Consider the following 19,331-nt stretch of genomic DNA (forward strand, 5'->3'; position numbering starts at 1 on the left):
TCCTTGTGTATATGATCATTCTGAATATCCATTCTTTGTATTAAATTGCTTAATTCATAAGAGATGGGGGTGAAAATCTGTGGGAAAAATTGAGGTTTTTCTTACTAGAAGTTGGAACTTGAGTAGCAAGTAAAAATGAATCAAGAGCTCAGCTTGACTGAATTTCTTTTTTAAAAAACAGGTAATATGCAGAAAATGAATATCAAATATCCATGCCATGAAAATTAAATAGGGCTGTGACCCAAATACCTCCTTTAGCACAGAGGAAATGAGCAATTTTCCAAGTCATTGGAAGGTGGTGACGTCTTTCATGACTTCTGTCTTTTTTCCAAATAGCTGTAGTTCATTTGTAGTCTGAGTCTTGTTTGCCAACTGTCTTCCTGTAGTGTGTTTCTGTCTAGCAATCTTAATTTAACTAAATGTATTTTCAGCTGCCTTTTTTTTCCATTTACAGAATAATTTTATATGTGAAGTTTGGGTTTCTAACCCTCACAACAGTTTGTACTTGGTAATATGCAATAGCTGTTTCCAGATGTCTGCTTCAGTTGCCATTAGAGTGAATTGACTGTTAAAAGTACTGCTTACAAGAGGACATGCCAAAAGATTTTTGTCAACGTTCAGCTCAACCTTCTCCATATAGTAATACAGTCCTTAAGGAAAACATTTGCAGCTGCCCTATTAAAATGTCATTCACGTGTTTTTTTTTCTCTGCCAGAAGAAATTGATGTTTGCTCACATGCATCCAAATTCTTGTGAATTTTAATTTTGCAGAATAAATAGTCGGTTTTAGTAAAACACCAGAAGCAGCATTTGTGCCTAGAAGTTATATATTTAGATTTTAAAGGAGAACCATAATTTGGGATGGTGAGGGATTCAACCTAAAGTAATCTCTCAGAAATATTGCTTTTATGTTAAAGCTTATGTCATGTAGTCAGACAGTAGCCCACTGGAATGGACCCATTTTAATTGTGCAAGCAGCAGATCCTCAGACCTGCCATTGCACTGAGAGGAGACCTAACAGCTTTCCCAGTGTTGAATCCAATCTGACACTGAGTGCAATTACAAAGTGTTGTTGCCAGTGGGACTCAGAGTCCCAAGTCCAGTTCAATTGTCAGTCACCCAAGTCTTTTCTGGTTGAAGGAATCAACATGGCAGATTTCAGGCAGGCTGCTTTCTCACTTTGAAAAGTTGGACTTTCTCTTGTAGGGTGGGAAAAATTATAAACCATCTCTTGGAACCTTATGTGGGCCAGTCAAGTATGTATTTTGCTCCAGAACCAAGGGCTGATTCTATGCTAGGCGCTTCCAGCAAGGAGTGATGCTCACTGAGAACTCCTCATTACATATTCAGCCCTCATTTATCATGGTTTGTCCTGAGTCATGTTGAGTCCCTGTTAACTACTAATATACATGAAGGCTTTGTTCTGGTTATTGCACCTGGTTCCTTTACACTATGTCACCATAGCATAATAGCTCCAATTTTTACAAGATGCGCCTCTGATTGAGCTTCATGCACATTTGGTGTGTATTGAAAATGTGGGAGCACTCTGCCTGAATCGTGCAGCAAATTTCCAATCAGTGTCAGCTGCATGCGAGTTCTTACTAGCAAAGTGGGGCCATACAAATTTTAATCCCGTGTGTCTAACATGATTCTGTATTTGTTTTAACAGCTTTGCAATGTTCCACAATGTTAGAATACCTCGAGAAAATCTACTAAATAGAGTCGGAGATCTGACGCCTGAAGGAATTTATGTAACTCCATTCAAGGTACAACACAATAGCCAAGAATACCCTTTTAAATTTATAATTGACCTGTACTTTGTTGCAACGCATACATATTTCCTAATGTCATATAGGGGCTGATAAAGCAATGATGGGTGGCCAGTGCTCTGATGCACGTCATGCAAACGTTTCCTATGTTATTGGGTGTGGAGATCTACTGTGCCCCCGATACTCTTTACAACCTAGAAAATTATGTTATGCGATCAGGAATGGTGAGCAGGGCCCAACAGACTGAGTGCCTATATCAAATGGGCACTGCCAGTGAGGATATTCCCTTCAATTGGGTCTTTACTGTTGAAGATGCATTGCTGCATCTCTTAGCAACTGATTGCTTGTTTTGGTCTTGTTGAATAAAGGAAATTATGTAAACTTGTTGTATGGCATCTTTGTGTCAGTGACTGTAAAGCTGTAGTTGCTATAGGTCACATTAGTATCCAGCTCTATGTATTCCTGTGAAGACTCACTATCAGTATGTTCTGAAGGAGTAAACAGATCACCAGAGGCATACTAGACAAATGAAATTGTGCCTTAGGCACTTCATATAGTACTATCTTTACTACACTTGTACACAGAGCTATCGAGGGTCATTTTCAATTCTTCCGGTGCTGAAAGTAGCACTTTGTAGCTGTTACAATTCTGTTTTTTTTATTCTCCTTTAGGACCCTAATCGTCGATTTGGTGCTTCTCTTGGAGCATTATCTGTTGGTAGAGTGTCAATTACAGGGATTGCAGTCATAAATCTTAAGCTCTCCCTGACAATTGCTATTCGCTACTCTGCAGCACGTCGTCAGTTTGGAGCAACAGATCACGAGGAAATACCAGTGCTTGAATATCAAATGCAGGTACATGCCAATACTGAGTATGATGAGAAACAATCATCTACTGTACTGTACTAGGTACAAATTGAATTTAAAAACTAGTCTTTTTTTCTTATTCCACTGTGAAGTACCTTGGGCCATTTTTCTATGTTAAAGGTGCTATGTATAAATGTAAGTTACTATCAACATTGCCATTGTTTACTACATAAAGAATACAGCATGTAAAGCATTTGGTTATTCTGTTTAGTCGTTAGTTTTGATAACTTTTTCTGAACTCCACATTTAAATGATATTTGAGTTTGTTTTTAAATATAAGGACCAATAATAAAGGAGTCGTAGCAATTGCTAGGGTAATGGGAACTCTCGTACTGCACTCTGCGGAATCCTGCCACACGGTAGAAATGGAGGGCCCTTTAATGCTTCTCGCTGCCTTACAAAAGCAAGCTGATGAAGTCACTGATGTTGACCAATATGAGTAGCTTGCATAATGCAAGTGTGCACTAAAGGATCAGAAAATTACTCTCCATTCTGTTAACCAAGTCACATAGCCTGTCACTTTGTCTAATTACAATATACATAGATATTGCGGTAGAATTTCCATAGAGGTTCTTTGATCTCTACCATAACTTCGACAGAAACCCCGGAGAAATGGCAGAAACATCTGTTTACGCTGTTTCTTCAAGCCTTCCGCTGAAGTTACAGCAAAAGATCAGGCAACCCCCGTGGAAATTACTGGCGTTTTTTTAATCAGTAGTTTTTCTTGTGTCATGCAAGTTGAACAAAATATTTTTATTTCAGCAATGGCGTCTTATTCCCTATTTGGCAGCCACCTATGCACTAGAACACTTTTTCAAGTCGCTGTTCATGAACTATGTTGAATATCAAATGGGAATATTGATGAAGGACAAGAGTGAGAGACAGGTGAGTATTATTACAAAGTAGTACATATGTATCCTCTGGAGCTAGACCTGCTTTTAAAAATTATTGCCAAAAATGTTATTACCTGTAAACAATATCAATTAAACAATGTTATGCCCTGAAAGTACACATCTGTCTTGAGAGTATCTCACTGACTTGGGCAAGTAAATTGACTTGCCTGATTCAATGATATGAAAATGTCTTCACTAGTCCTATCACCATCTCGTCTCGTTTTGAATACCTCTTAATGTCTCTTCTCTTTTGTTCTCTCCCAGCCTGGCCTCTTAATCTATTTCATTTCCTGTGCTTCTTTAGTCTTGACAAAGGGTTTTCACCCGAAACGTTGACTCTATTTTCTCTCCACGGTGCCTGGCCTGCTGAGTTTTTCCAGCATTTTCTGTTGTTATTTTGGATTTCCAGCATCTGCAGTATTTTGCTATCGTACCATATGAAAACGTCTACCAGCTTGTGAGTGCCATTGTACCAATAAGTTGAGTCAATCAGATGAAAATTGGTCCCATACTGAATCTGCATTTTCTTTCTCAACTGGTGACTCCACTAACATTGCTCGTTCTCTAAGACAGACGTTGGAGGACTTTGAAGTTGGCTTCTTAAAGGTATCTTGGACTTGTTACTAGTGATTGCAAACTTGAGGTTTTTGCCTTATTGGAAACCTTACACTTTGGCCTAGAAATTTGGGGGTTTAGCGTCAGCCGTTAAGGCTCATTTTGAAGAGAAAATGACGGCCGACTAGCTGCCGGTGGCTCCTGTGGCAGCCGCCATTTTCAGCAGGTCGACAGCGCTGCCATTGCCAGCATTCGCTGCAGAAATATAAATAAGGGGGATTGTGACGTTTGAGTGCAACGCTCATTTGATGCACGATCTAAAATTTTTGACATCGCTGCTCCACTTATCGCCCTCTCTTAATCACAACCAGCTAACCAAGCGTTCAGCAGCAGGAAAGAGCCCTCGGCAGCGCTATTTAAAGGGATCATCATCAACAACTTGCAGCTGACATGGTTTCTCAGTTTGACTGGCTCTGTCTTAAGTTTCTGCAACTCTTACAGCTTTCTAAACTTATTTAAAGTTCCTGAGGTCGTGGAGTGTTGCTGCAAGTGGAAATGCTTCATTCTCATTTAAAGGTCTCTGCTCACACCACTTGCTCACAGTCATGGGGGCTCTATTTGCAGTCTCCCTCATGCTCGAGTATCTTTAGGAAAGGGAGTGGAGGCAGTGAAGAAGAGAAGATACTCGCAGAGGGAGGAGGAGGAGGGCATGGAGGGCTCTCAACAGGAGGCCTTACCCACCTAGGGTCCTCTGAGAGCACTTCTCTTATATCCACTTAAGCGAGGAGCAGGTTATTAGGAGGCTCTGCTTCACCAAGGAGGTGGTCACAGAACTCTGCCATCTCCTGCAACCAGACCTGCAGCCTCAGAACAGGGTGACCACAACTCTCCCAGTGGCCCTCAAGGTCACCATAGCCCTCAATTTCTTCGCCAGCGGATCTTTCCAGTCTGCAGCATGAGACATAGCTGATATCTCCTAGTTCGCCGTCCATTGCTGCATCCGGGAGGTCACAGAGGCTCTCTACTCCAAGAGAAGGGACTACGTTGTCTTCTATCTGATCATACAGAAGCAGGACAAGTGCGCATGTGGGTTTGCCAGGATAGTGGGCTTCTCATGGTGCAGGGCGCCATCGACTGCACACACGTGGCTTTGCGGGCACTGTAAACCAATCCTGACATGTTCCGTAACCACAAAGGCTACCACTCACTTAATGTGCAGTTGTTGTGTGACCATGCCCTGTGCATCATGATGGTGAATGCCCGTTATCCTGGCAGCAGCCATGATGCCTTTATTCTGCACCAGTCTGGTGTGCCAGCAATCTTCCAGCCACAATGTCAAACCCGAGGGTGGTTGCTTGGAGACAAGGGCTGCCCGCTCTGCACCTGGCTGATGACTCCCCTCTGCAACCCCACCACTCGTATAATGTCAGCCGTGCTGCCACCAGGAACTTCTTCGAGCAGACCATCAGGGTGCTCAAGCAACGGTTCCGCTGCCTTGTTCACACGGGAGGAGCCCTGCAGTACTCGCCGGAGCGGGTGTCCCATTTCGTGGTGGTCTGCTGCATGCTGCACAACTTAGCCATCATGAGGGCACAGCCCTTGCCACCAGGGATTGCAGGACCACCTCAGGAGGAGGAGGGAGTTGGCAGGCAGCAAATCCCCGTTCCCGACGTGCTATCCGTGAATGCCTCATCAGACTCTGATTCCAGTGAATGAAACCCCAGATCTCCGTTGCTCAGCACAGCCCCATCATACCATCCCTCTGTCACAGAACATCACAGCATCCTCCTGGGCACAAAGCTGAAATGACAGCCACTACAAAACACACATTCCTAACAAAAATCATAAATTTATCCAAACCAATCAAAATTACAATATCAACTAATCACCCTTGTGCATTCTCTTAGTGCATAGGCGGCAGCAGCCTGGGCTGGCTGGCTGGCTGATAGGCAGCAGTAAGGGCAGTGGCAGTGGTTGGAATAGGAATACTGTCATCCCAAGAGAGGACAGCAGGTTCTTGGTCCACAGACCCACTGCCTCAGTATTCCTAGCAATCTGTTGGAGCACAGATTGCTGGCCTGCTGCAACACCCTGCCAGCCCCTTTCAAGACTCATTAACCCAGCAACAATGGCAGCAGTCTGAGCTTGCAACAGTGAGACGTTGAGTCACTTCCGCCGATGCTGCAATGGAAGTCGCGACATCGCCCATCACATGCAGCATTGTGGCTGGGTCCACAAGGTCTCTCCTGGAGTTGTAAATCATTTCCATCCTGGAAATTATGGGCTCCAGGCTCTGCGCAAAGCCCTGTCCAATGTTGGAGCTGGACTCCTTCATGTTCCTTGACACTGACAAGAGGCTCTCTGGCAGGCTTGCCAATGCACCGAGCATTTCCATGCGCATGCCCATCACCCTTCTTCTGAAGGCCGCCCCATCAAGGTCACCATCTGAGTCGTGTGCAGCAAAACTCGTGTGTGAACTCGCCCTCCAGAGAGCTGGCACCTGAGTTACCCTTTCCCCCTGGCCTGGCTGCAACCCACTCGTACCTGGTGCTTCACCATGTGCATATCCCGCCTCTACACTAGCCTCTAAAGTACGTGCAGTGCCAGTTTCTGAGCTGGTGTCTGTGAGTGACAGATGCAGTGCCAATGTGGTGTCTTCTCCTCAATCACTCTCCTGCTCAAGTTCAGGGACAGGCTGGCCTGCTGGCAGTTCTTAGCTATCTGAAAGCAAAAAGGCACAAGGGTCGGGTTATGGTTAGGGGAGGGGGGAAAGCAAGATATGCATGCATACATGATCAGAAGCTTGTAAGTGAGAAGAGATTGTGGGATGAGGGGAAAGTGAGATGTGAGAAGAAGGATTAGCTATGACCATACCGTTATTATCAGCAATGGCTTCAACTTCTCCGGTGGCCATGAACTCCGTCACTATCCTTCCAATAATGTCAAGCACCGATTCCTCTAGGTCAGTGAGGTTCTGTATTGTGGCTTGGCCGCCTCCGGTCTGCCGCTGCTCCCTTTTGTTATGTGCCACCTTTGCCTGCTGGAGAAAGGAAAATGTGTCATTGAGTGTAGTGCAATGCATTTGGGTGATGTGCCTTCCATAGTTGGATAGCTATCAGTGTGTGCAAGGTGTGAGATATGGGCATGAGCGTTGCAGCAGTAGTAAGATTGTGAGGGTGAAGTGAAGCCATGATTGTGAGGTATGAGTGGAGATAGCTAGAGATTGCTGGTAGGTGAGTGATGGGGGTGTGGTGCATTGAGCAGTATGTGAAGCTTGTGGTGAAGATGGTGGGATATGGCATTTGTTGAAGCTTTCACTCACCTTGATCTGCCGTGTGAAGTCATTAGACTTTTTTCAGCACTGCACCAGGTCCTTGGGACCACACTGGTGGCCATGATGGAGTCAGCTATCTCCTCCCACAGCCTTCTGCAAGTGGACTTGGATAGCTTCCTGCCACCCTGCGGGAATAGGCCATGACCAAGGCCTCCAGTGCAGCATCCGAAAACCTTCATGCTCGCTCCCTTGATTGCTGTGCCATGTCTTAATCCACAATGAGAATAAGGTGCCTCTGCAACAAAGTATCTCCCCTTTAAGTAGTGCAGACAACCTAGACCAAACATTATTGACCATTAGACTGTACCTGATATTGCCCCCACCCCCCCCCCCCCATTGAGTGCTAAGGCAATCAGCAGTGCGTTTAGCGCCGAGATCAGCGCTCCAAACATTAAAATGAGCTGCCTGCACCACTTTGAATGGACGCAAGCAAATATCGCTGGCCCGTGACACCGCCTGTTTTGGGGCCTAATCCAATTTCTAGGCCTGAGAGTATTGCATTTGTTCAAACCTGATTTTATTGCATTGCACGTCTTTTATCCCCCCATTGCTTGCCTTTTATCCCCCCATTGCTTTTTCTATAACAGGCTTGCTTTTACTTCCACAAGCAAAATGGGCAGCGTGGGAATTCCATGGGAATTCCAGTAGCACTCTTAGATTTGTATGAGGAAGAGCAGTTTCTATGGAGATGAGAAAGGCATGTACAATTCCAAATGCATCAATTTGCCCTCGGTCTAAGAGTCATGTGTTAAGAAGTAGACATAACTATCTGGGTATGTGAGAAGAAAACTGCCTTTGTCCTCTACACCTCACCTTGAAGGCAGTCACTGAAGTTATACTGTGCCCTCTAGGCCAACTTCCAGTAAACTGTAAGGTGGCTGTGAAGGTGACCACAGCTTTAAATGTTCATGCCATTGGAATCCTTCCAAGCCACCACTGGGGACATTTGCCAAACCAGCCAATTGTCTGTGTGTCAAAAAAATTAAAGAAGACTTGTTTACCAGAGGAAAGATTTTTATTACTTTATTTTCCTTGTGAAAAGGATGCCGCAGCTTAAGAGGATGCAGTTTTGTTTTCCACATGCAGGGCCTCAGCGATAGCATACATGGTCACTCGTTTCTCATGAAAAGGGTTCCATTCCATTAATGCCCAGATGATCTTGATCTACACCAACCTAATCATAAAAATTAATGCTGGGAGCCTTCATTTTACGTTAATCCACCGTCCCACCATTATTTGAAGGAAGAGGGAGACTGGGCAGATGGTTTCTTGGGAACCAAGGTTACCCTTTAGAACTATGGCTGATGACCTCTGAGAAACCAATGAACATCACAGAACACAAAAAGTATTCTGGTGTATATGCCATTAAACTCGAGCAGAAAATCCAGTATTTGTACAGATTGGGAGAGGGGTGGCTTGCTAGATAGATAGCCCTGCTAAGGTCTCGAAAATCAAAGCCGTCTACTGCATTTTGCAAAGTTTTTGCCATCGAGAGGAAAGTTAGAATTCAACAGGAGGATGAATATATCCAACTTGAATATTTGGCAGAGGAGGACAATGAGGAAGAGGAAAAACATATGGATGAAGGCGAGTTCCATCTGTTTCCCTCCGACCCTACTGCCAAATTACCACCCAAAAATCAGGCGGACCATGGTGGAAAATCCAGACTACCTGAAATTGCAGTGTAGATTTTCTAGTTGCACGCTCCTAGCACAGAGCCTCGATCATCAGGATTGCTTGGCAGGAAATTTACTCTTTTGGGTCAACTGCCAACTGCATAGCTCTTGTCGAGTATATATAACAAATGCTAACACTTTTTTTACAACGTTTTTTTTTCACTACTTTTGTATAGGCAGAGCTTGGTAAAGAAATACATGCATTGTCTAGTGCAAGTAAACCTCTTGGTTCATGGACAGCTCAACAAGGCATTCAAGAATTCCGTGAAGCTTGTGGTGGTCATGGCTATCTTGCTAGTAAGTGCTAATATATGTAATAGAGTCTCAACAATAACGATTAAGGATTTGATTTATATTGAACTAATTGAATTATAATGACACAATAATGATCAAAAAAGCATTTTTGCAAACTAGACCTGGTAAGAAATATTTCAAAATATCAACAGTATTGCAATTTGAGGAATTGTTCTACAGTCGTAAAATGTTAATTTTTGGTTGAATGTAATTAATTATCTAGTAATTCCAGCTGAAACCATAGAAATTTGTAGCACAGAACGAGGCCAGTCAGACCATCGTGCCGGTGCCTCCCTGCTCCCACCATCCATTTTGAAATAGGTGCAACATCCAAAACATTGTCTGAAAGCTGGCTTATATACTGTATGTTGAAGCCCAGAATCATAAAGATTCACCTGTAGAATCATAGAATCATCGATGTTCACAGCACAGAATGAGGCATTTTGGCCCATTGTGTCTGTGCCGGCTCTTTACTAGAGCAATCCAAAACTACTCTTGCTGCCCTACTCTCTCCCCATAGTCCAATTTCTTCCTATGCTTCAAAAATTTATCCAAATTTCCCTTAAGAGGGACAATAGTCTCCGCCTCAACCACTTCTTGTGGCAAATTATTCTCTGCTCCAACAGCAATTTGTATAAAGAAATTTCCTACTCTATCCACTCTTAGGAATATTTATAAATTAATAACCCCAGAACCTACCCTAATGCACCAGTGTGACAGTTTTCCATTTCCCCCACATCAGCCATTCGGCCCCTCCAAGTGAGTTTGCCGATTTGTTGGCAGATTTATGCTATTGACCACAGCTTACTCAGAACTGAATTAAAACCACTTGAAACTGGCACCAACAGACAGAAACTTTCATCTCATCAGTCTAGCTGGGATATGATTGCAGGGCCCAGAGATGAAAGGCGATATCCTAACCCACTTCACCACCAAGACCCCATACACCTAACTGTATAGTGAAACAATAAGTTTCTGTGGGAGAAATTTTAATGTCTCATCCAAAATATGGCACCTCCAGCAGTGCAGCACTCCCTCAGTACTGCACTGAAATGTCAGCTGACATTATGTGGGCAAGGTTCTGGACTGGGTCTTGAACTCATGACCTTCTGACTCAGAGTCGAGAGTGCAGTAAGATAAGGCTGATATACATGAAGAAGTTAATTGTTTTCCCATTAACTTGGAACTAAAACAAGACTTTCTGATAGTGTAACATAGAAACATAGAAGATAGGAGCAGGAGTAGGCCATTCGGCCCTTCGAGCCTGCTCCGCCATTCAACGAGATCATGGCTGATCATCCAAACCCTAGCACCCGGTCCCTACACCGACAGCCATCCCACCCAAGCCCTAACCCCGTAACCCCACGTATTTAATCCCCCCTAACACTAAGGGCCAATTTTTATCATGGCCAATCAACCTAACTCGCACATCTTTGGACTGTGGGAGGAAACCGGAGCACCCGGAGGAAACCCATGCAAACACGGGGAGAATGTGCAAACTCCACACAGACAGTCACCCAAGGCCGGATTTGAACCCGGGTCCCTGGCGCTGTGAGGCAACAGTGCTAACCACTATGCCACCGTACCCTAGGAAGGAATGTATTGTCAGGTTTCAGATTACCGCCGCCCCAACCCCCCAACATTACCAATTCCGATTATTGTGGCAGATGTAGCCGTGACAAATTGAAGGGTGCATGTACAAAGCAGGTGAAACCAAGACGTGTGGTCCTTGGAGTAGAGCATTAACAGGCTTGAGGTTTGAACAGTCTGATTAGTCTTGCTGGACTTTGTGACTCTGGTTTGAAGTAAGTTACTGTGGCCAATTATCCTCTGCTTTGCACCCAGGGAATGTTCAGTTCCTGAGCACAAAGCAAAGGAAAGAGAGGTGGGGACCCATGACACTGGGTCTCTGCCACCTTTATGTTGTCCTGGGATTTCTAGGATTCCCTCCAGAGGAAGAGGGTGAGTGTACACAGCCAAAGCAGGCACAAGCATGGGGTTCCTAAGCTAATGAGGCAGGCGAGACATTCTGGCGTTTGACAGCTCATTTTGCTCTATGTTGGAGCAGTGCCCAGTGCATCTGAGCCGTAGGGCCCCGCGTCTAGCACTGTTCAGATTTTCATATCTAGGAAGGGCAGAAGGCAAAAAAATAAAGTTGGGGAAAAAGGTAAGTTTTTTTTTGCAGGAACCCAATACAATCTTCAGGGGCAGAAGCCTATATGCTGCTGTTTTTCGGTAACAGCCAGAAGGCGCCACAGGCAGTGGCCAGTACCACTGCTGCAGGCCTCTCAGCAGAGGCTGGATTGCCATCCTCGTGTCTAGATAAAAGGCCCTGCTAAGGCGCGGGCTTGCTCCTTGGGTATGCTGGGCAAATTTAATTGAACGCAATCTGGAAAATCGGCCTTATATTCAGGTCAAGTCAGAAGTGTGCTGCACGCAATTTGCACCAAGGCAGAGGCGGGGGTGTGTGCTGCGGGCAGGAAAATCGACCCAGTATATCTCTAGACAGATACAATCTCCACCATATACACCATCCCCACTTATCCCGGATAGCTGTCTATATCAGGCAAATGGTGTTAACTGTTTGCCTTTGCAATGCATCAATTACAAAGGCGCCTCTTATACCATATTAAGCTTCGCTGGCAAGGCCATCATTTATTGCCCATCCCTAATTGCCCTTGAGAAGGTGGCGGTGAGCCGCTGCCTTCAACCGCTGCAGTCCATGTGGTGAAAGTACTCCCACACTGCTGTTAGGTAGGTAGTTCCGGGATTTTGACCCAGCGACGATGAAGGATTGACGATATACTTCTAGGTTAGGATGGTGTGTGACTTGGAGGGGAACTTGAAGGTGGTGGTGTTCCCATGCATCTGCTGCCCTTGTCCTTCTAGGAAGAGGTCGCGGGTTTGGGAGGTGCTGCCGAAGAAGCCTTGGCGAGTTGCTGCAGTGCATCTTGTAGATGGTACACACTGCAGCCACGGTACACCGGTGGTGGAGGGAGTGAATGGTTAAGGTGGTAGATGGGGTGCCTATCAAGCGGGCTGCTTTGTCCTGGATGGTGTCGAGCTTCTTGAGTGCTGTTGGAGCTGCACTCATCCAGGCAAGTTTAAAAAAAAAAAATGTTTTATATTCATTGATGGGATGTGGGCGTCACTGGCTAGGCCTGCATTTAGTGCCCATCCCTAATTGCCCTTGAGAAGATGGTGGTGAGCCGCCGCCTTGAACCGCTGCAGTCCATATGGTGTAGGTACACCCACAATGCTGTTAGGAAGGGAGTTCCAGGATTTTGGCCCAGCGACAGTGAAGGAACGGCGATACAGGTCCAAGTCAGGATGGTGTGTGGCTTGGAGGGGAACTTGTAGGTGGTGATGTTCCCATGCGTCTGCTGCCCTTCTCCTTCTAAGTGGTAGAGGTCGCGGGTTTGGAAGGTGCTGTTGAAGGAGGTTTGGCGAGTTGCTGCAGTGCATCTTGTAGATGGTACACACTGCAGCCACAGTGCGCCGGTGGTGGAGGGAGTGAATGTTGAAGGTGGATGGAGTGCCAATCAAGCGGGCTGCTTTATCCTGAATGGTGTCGAGCTTCTTGAGTGTTGTTGGAGCTGCACTCATCCAGGCAAGTGGAGAGTATTCCATCACACTCCTGACTTGTGGAAAGGCTTTGGGGAGTCAGGAGGTGAGACACTCGCCGCAGAATTCCCAGCCTCTGGCCTGCTCTTGTAGCCACAGTATTTATATGGCTGGTCCAGTTCAGTTTCTGCTCAATGGTAACCCCCAGGATGTTGATAGTGGGGGATTCAGTGATGGTAATGCCATTGAATGTCAAGGGGAGATGGTTAGAGTCTCGCTTGTTGGAGATGGTCATTGCCTGGCACTTGTGTGGTGCGAATGTTACTTGCCACTTGTCAGCCCAAGTCTGAATGTTGTCCAGGTCTTGCTGCATATGGACACGGACTGCGTCAGTATCTGACGAGTCTCGAATGGTGCTGAACAGTGTGCAATCATCAGCGAACATCGCCACTTCTGACCTTATGATGGAGGGAAGGTCATTGATGAAACAGCTGAAGATGGTTGGGCCTAGGACACTGCCCTGAGGAACTCCTGCAGTGATGTCATGTGATTGAGATGAATGACCTCCAACAACCACAGCCAACTTCCTTTGTGCTAGGTATGATTCCAACTAATGGAGAGTTTTCCCCTTGATTCCCATTGACTTCAGTTTTGCTAGGGCTCCTTGATGCCACACTCGATCAAATGCTGCCTTGATGTCAAGGGCAGTCACTCTCACCTCACCTCTTGAGTTCAGCTCTTTTGTCCATGTTTGGACCAAGGCTGTAATGAGGTCAGGAGCTGAGTGGCCCTGGCGGAACCCAAACTGGGCGTCAGTTAGCAGGTTATTGCTGAGTAAGTGCCGCTTGATAGCACTGTCGACGACACCTTCCATCACTTTGCTGATGATTGAGAGTAGACTGATGGAATGGTAATTGGCTGGGTCGGATTTGTCCTGCTTTTTGTAGACAGGACATACTTGGGCAATTTTCCACATTGCCGGGTAGATGCCAGTGTTGTAGCTGTACTGGAACAGCTTGGCTAGGGGCGCAGCTAGTTCTGGAGCACAGGCCTTCAGTACTATTGCCGGAATGTTGTCAGGGCCCATAGCCTTTGCAGTATCCAGTGTCTTCAGCCGTTTCTTGATATCACGTGGAGTGAATTGAATGGGCTGAAGACTGGCATCTGTGATGCTGGGGACCTCAGGAGGAGGCCGAGATGGATCATCCACTCGGCACTTCTGGCTGAAGATAGTTGCAAATGCTTCAGCCTTGTCTTTTGCACTCACATGCTGGGCTCCACCATCATTGAGGATGGGGATATTTTTGGAGCCTCCTCCTCCTGTTAACTGTTTAATTGTCCACCACCACTCGCGACTGGATGTGGCAGGACTGCAGAGCTTTGATTTGATCCGATGGTTGTGAGATCGCTTAGCTCTGTCTATCGCATGTTGCTTCTGTTGTTTGGCATGCAAGTAGTCCTGTGTTGTAGCCTCACCAGGTTGACACCTCATTTTTCGGTATGCCTGGTGCTGTTCCCGGCATGCTCCCCTGCACTCTTCGTTAAACCAGGGTTGATCTCCTGGCTTGATGGTAATGGTAGAGTGAGGGATATGCCGGGCCATGAGGTTACAGATTGTGGTTGAATACAATTCTGCTGCTGCTGATGGCCCACAGCGCCTCATGGATGCCCAGTTTTGAGTTGCCAGATCTGTTCGAAATCTGTCCCATTTAGCACGGTGGTAGTGCCACACAACACGGTGGAGGGTATCCTCAACATGAAGACGGGACTTCGTCTCCACAAGGACTGTGCGGTGGTCACTTCCACCAATGCTGTCATGGACGGATGCATCTGCAACAGGTAGATTGGTGAGGACGAGATCAAGTAGGTTTTTCTCTCTTGGTTCCCTCACCACCTGTCGCAGACCCAGCCTGGCAGCTATGTCCTTTAGGACTCGGCCAGCTCGGTCAGTTGTGGTGCTACCGAGCCACTCTTGGTGATGGACATTGAAGTCCCCCACCCAGAGGACATTTTGTGCCCTTGCTACTCTCAGTGCTTCTTCCAATTGGTGTTCAACATGAAGGAGTACTGATTCATCAGCTGCGGGAGAGCGGTAGGTGGTAATTAGCAGGAGGTTTCCTTGCCCATGTTTGACTTGATGCCATGAGACCTCATGGGGTCCTGAGTCAATGTTGAGGACTCCCAGGGCTACTCCCTCCCGACTGTATACCACGGTGCCACCACTTCTGGCGGGTCTGTCCTGCTGGTGGGACAGGACATACCCAGGGATGGTGATGTCTGGGACATTGGCTGTAAGGTATGATTCGGTAATTATGACTATGTCAGGCTGTTGCTTGACTAGTCTGTGGGACAGCTCTCCCAATTTTGGCACAAGCCCCCAGATGTTGGTAAGGAGGACTTTGCAGGGTCGACAGGGCTGGGTTTGCCGTTGTCATTGTCGTTTCCAGTGCCGAGGTCGATGCCGGGTGGTCCGTCCGGTTTTAATCTTCTTGTTTTTCGTAGCGGTTGTTTACAACTGAGTGGCTTGCTAGGCCATTTCAGAGGGCATTAAGAGTCAACCACATTGCTGTGGGTCTGGAGTCACATGTAGGCCAGACCAGGTAAGGACGGCAGATTTCCTTCCCTAAAGGACATTAGTGAACCAGATGGGTTTTTGCAGCAATCAACAATGGTATCATGGTCACCATTACTAAGACTAACATTTAATTCCAGAATTAAATTGAATTGAATTGAAATTCCACCAGCTGCCGTGGTGGGATTTGAACCCATATCCTCAGAGCATTTGACTGAGCCTCTGGCTTACTAGTCTAGTGACATAACCACTACGCCACCACACTCCTTACTTGTGCCTTGTAGATGGTAGAACGGCTTTGGGAAGTCAGGAGTTGAGACACTCGCCGCAGAATACCTAGCCTCTGACCTCTTATTGCCACAGTATTTATGTGGCTGGTCAAGTAGGTTTTTCCCTCATGTTGGTTCTCTCACCATCTGTCGCAAGCCCAGACTGGCAGCTATGTCCTTCAGGATTCGGCCAGCTCGGTCAGTAGTGGTGCTACCGAGCCACTCTTGGTGATGGACATTGAAGTTCCCCACCCAAAGTACCATTCTGTGCCCTTGCTACTCTTAGTGCTTCTTCCAGTGGTGTTCAACATGGCGGAGTACTGATTCATCAGCTGAGGGAGGGCGGTAAGTGGTAATCAGCAGGCGGTTTCCATGCCCATGCTTGACCTGAAGCCATGAGACTTCATGGGGTCCAGAGTCATTGTTGAGGACTCCCAACTGTATACCACTGTGCCGCCACTCCTGGTGGGCCTGTCCTGCCGGTGGGACAGGGATGTTGATGGAGGAGTTTGGGATATTGGCTGAAAGGTATGATTCTGTGAGTATGACTATGTCAGGCTGTTGTTTGACTAGTCTGTGGGACAGCTCTCCCAATTTTGGCACAAGTCCCCAGATGTTGGTGAGGAGGACTGTGCAGGGTTGACTGGGCTGGGTGTGCCGTTGGCATGTCCGTAGCCGGTGCTGGGTGGTCCGTCCAGTTTTATTCTTATTATGTTGTTTTGTAGCAGTTTGTTACAACTGAGAGGCTCGCTAGGCCACTTCAGAGAGCAGTTAAGAGTCACCCACATTGCTGTGGGTCTGGAGTCACATGTAGGCCAGACCAGGTAAGGACAACAGATTTCCTTCCCTAAAGGACACTAGTGAGCCAGATGGGTTTTTACGACAATCCGATAGTTTCACGGTTACCATTAATGATACTAGCTTTTTTTTAACTCCAGATTTATTTAATTAACTGAATTTAAATTCCCCAGCTGCTGTGGTGGGATTTGAACTCAGTCTCTGAATCATTAGTCCAGGCCTCTGGATTACTAGTCCAGTAACATTACCACTACACTACCGTTCCCCATAAGAGGTTATTACACAAAATTAGGGCTCATGGGATTGGGGGGTAATATATTAGCATGGATTGAGGATTGGTTAACAGACAGAAAACAGAGAGTTGGAATAAATGTGTCATTTTTGGGTTGGCAGGCTGTACTAGTGGGGTACTGCATGGATCAGTGCTTGTATCTCAACTATTTCTAACTATCTATGTTCGTGACTTCGATGAGGGGCGAGTGTAATGTATCCAAGTTTGCTGATGATACAAAGTTAGGTGGGACAGTAAGCTGTGAGGAGGACGCAAAGAGGCTGCAAAGGGATATAGACAGGTGGGATTTGAACTCCCGTCTCTGGATCATTAGTCCAGGCCTCTGGATTACTAGCCCAGTGACATTACCACTATGCTACCGTTCCCTATTTCAGGCAGTTCAAGCAGCTGTTCGCACAATCTCTTTCTTTACAATCACAGTTATTCCCTATTTTCCGTCACAAATCCAGGCTCTGTTTTACAGTCAGGTTTAACTTGCCCTCTGACTGTAATCAGAACAGCTTATACTCGTGTACATAGAAACATAGAAGATAGGAGCAGGAGTAGGCCATTCGGCCCCTCGAGCCTGCTCCGCCATTCAATGAGATCATGGCTGATCATCCAAACTCAGTACCCTGTCCCTGCCTTCTCCCCATATCCCTTGATCCCTTTAGCCTTAATAAATATATCTAACTCCTTCTTGAATATATTTCATGAATTGGCCTCAACTGCCTTCTGTGGTAGAGAATTCCACAGGTTCACCACTCTCTGGGTGAAGAAATTCCTCCTCATCTCTGTCCTAAATGGCTTACCCCTTATCCTTAGACTGTGACCCCTGGTTCTGGACTCCCCGCCATCAGGAACATCCTTCCTGCATCTAATCTGTCTAGTCCTGTTAGAATGTTATAAGTTTCAATGAGATCCCCTCTCATTCTTCTAAACTCCAGCGAGTATAAGCCCAATCGACCCAATCTCTCCTCATACGTCATTCCTGCCATCCCAGGTATCATCCTGGTGAACCTTCGCTGCACTCCCTCCATGGCAAGAACATCCTTCCTCAGATAAGGCGACCAAAACTGCACACAATACTCGAGATGTGGTCTCACCAAGGCCCTCTACAACTGCAGCAAGACATCCCTGTTCCTGTACTCGAACCCTCTCGTTACGAAGGCCAACATACCATTTGCCTTCTTAACTGCCTGCTGCACCTGCATGTGTAAGATCAGCCCCACTACCTCCAGTCCCCCTGGCATCTCTAGAACTTCTGCAAGCACTTTTTGCTGGCTTGTTGAGCTCCTCGTCGTTGTAGGGGATGATGCATGACTTCTTGTCCCATGCCGTGTTGCCTGCCAGCTCCAGGATCTCGGCCGTCAGATACTCTTGTAAAGTTGCCGGTAAAAACCGGCGTGACCAGCGAGACCAGAGCACTCGGAGCAGGGAGCAGCGAGGCATACCAACTCAGCAGCGGGGAGAGAGGTAAAAAGTAATCAGTGTGTGACGTCACCAGGGAGCAGGTAGGTGATTGGTTGGTGAGTATTTCTCTTTTTTCAATACAAGCTTGAATTCTGTGGTGTTAAATTTCTGTGGTGTAGTGGGGACAGTTGGTAAATAAAGCGCCCTAGAGTATACCTGTGACTGGGGTATTGAATAAATTTTTTAATTAATTAAAGGAGTTTGTCATGGCAGGAGAGTTCAGACCCGTGTTCTGCTCCTCTTGCTCCATGTGGGAAGTCAGGGATGCTGCCAGTGTCCCTGACGACCATGTGTGCGGGAAATGCATCCAGCTGCAGCTACTTGTAGACCGCATTGCGGCGCTCGAGCTGCGGGTGGATGAATTTTGGAGCATGCGCGATGCTGAGAGGCTCGTGGATAGCACGTTTAGCGAGTTGTTCACGCCTCAGGGTAGGGCAGCACAGGGGGTGACCATCAGGCGGAGCAACAAAGGCAGGCAGGTAGTGCAGGGAACCCCTGCGGACATCCCCCTTTCAAACAGGTATACCAAGTTGGATACTGTTGAGGGGGATGACTCACCAGGGGAAGGCAGCAGCAGCCAACTTCCTGGCACTGGGGGTGCTCCTGCTGCCCAGGAAGGGGGGAAAAAGAGTGGGAGAGCAATAGTGGTAGGGGATTCTATAGTAAGGGGAACAGATAGGCGTTTCTGTGGCCGTAGACGTGAATCCAGGATGGTTTGTTGCCTCCCTGGTGCCAGGGTCAAGGATGTCACTGAGCGGCTGCAGGGCATTCTGGAGGGGGAGGGTGAACAGCCAGTGGTCGTGGTCCACATTGGTACCAACGACATAGGTAAAAAGAGGGATGAGGTCCTGCAGCAAGAATTTAGGGAGCTAGGTGAAGGATTAAAGAGCAGGACCTCAAGGGTTGTAATCTCTGGATTACTCCCGGTGCCACGTGCTAGTGAGTATAGGAATAGGAAGATAGAACAGATGAATGCGTGGCTAAAGGGATGGTGCAG

The 19,331-nt window shown here is 46.7% G+C and overlaps 1 protein-coding gene across 5 annotated transcripts in view; it reads left to right on the forward strand.

The window, feature by feature from the left end:
* Positions 1 to 19,331, forward strand: part of acox3 (acyl-CoA oxidase 3, pristanoyl) — a 307,072-nt gene that overhangs the window by 97,746 nt on the left and 189,995 nt on the right. For all 5 annotated transcript variants that reach the window (XM_085962200.1, XM_085962203.1, XM_085962202.1 and 2 more), the window contains exons 8-11: positions 1,670 to 1,766; positions 2,441 to 2,623; positions 3,398 to 3,520; positions 9,270 to 9,390. In XM_085962200.1, coding sequence (XP_085818326.1) covers positions 1,670 to 1,766; positions 2,441 to 2,623; positions 3,398 to 3,520; positions 9,270 to 9,390 — 524 coding nt within the window. The remainder of the gene's footprint in view (positions 1 to 1,669; positions 1,767 to 2,440; positions 2,624 to 3,397; positions 3,521 to 9,269; positions 9,391 to 19,331) is intronic.

Source organism: Somniosus microcephalus, chromosome 2 (genome assembly GCF_052327205.1).
Source record: "Somniosus microcephalus isolate GS21.2 chromosome 2, FLI_Smic_1.0, whole genome shotgun sequence".
NCBI classification, from domain to species: domain Eukaryota; kingdom Metazoa; phylum Chordata; class Chondrichthyes; order Squaliformes; family Somniosidae; genus Somniosus; species Somniosus microcephalus.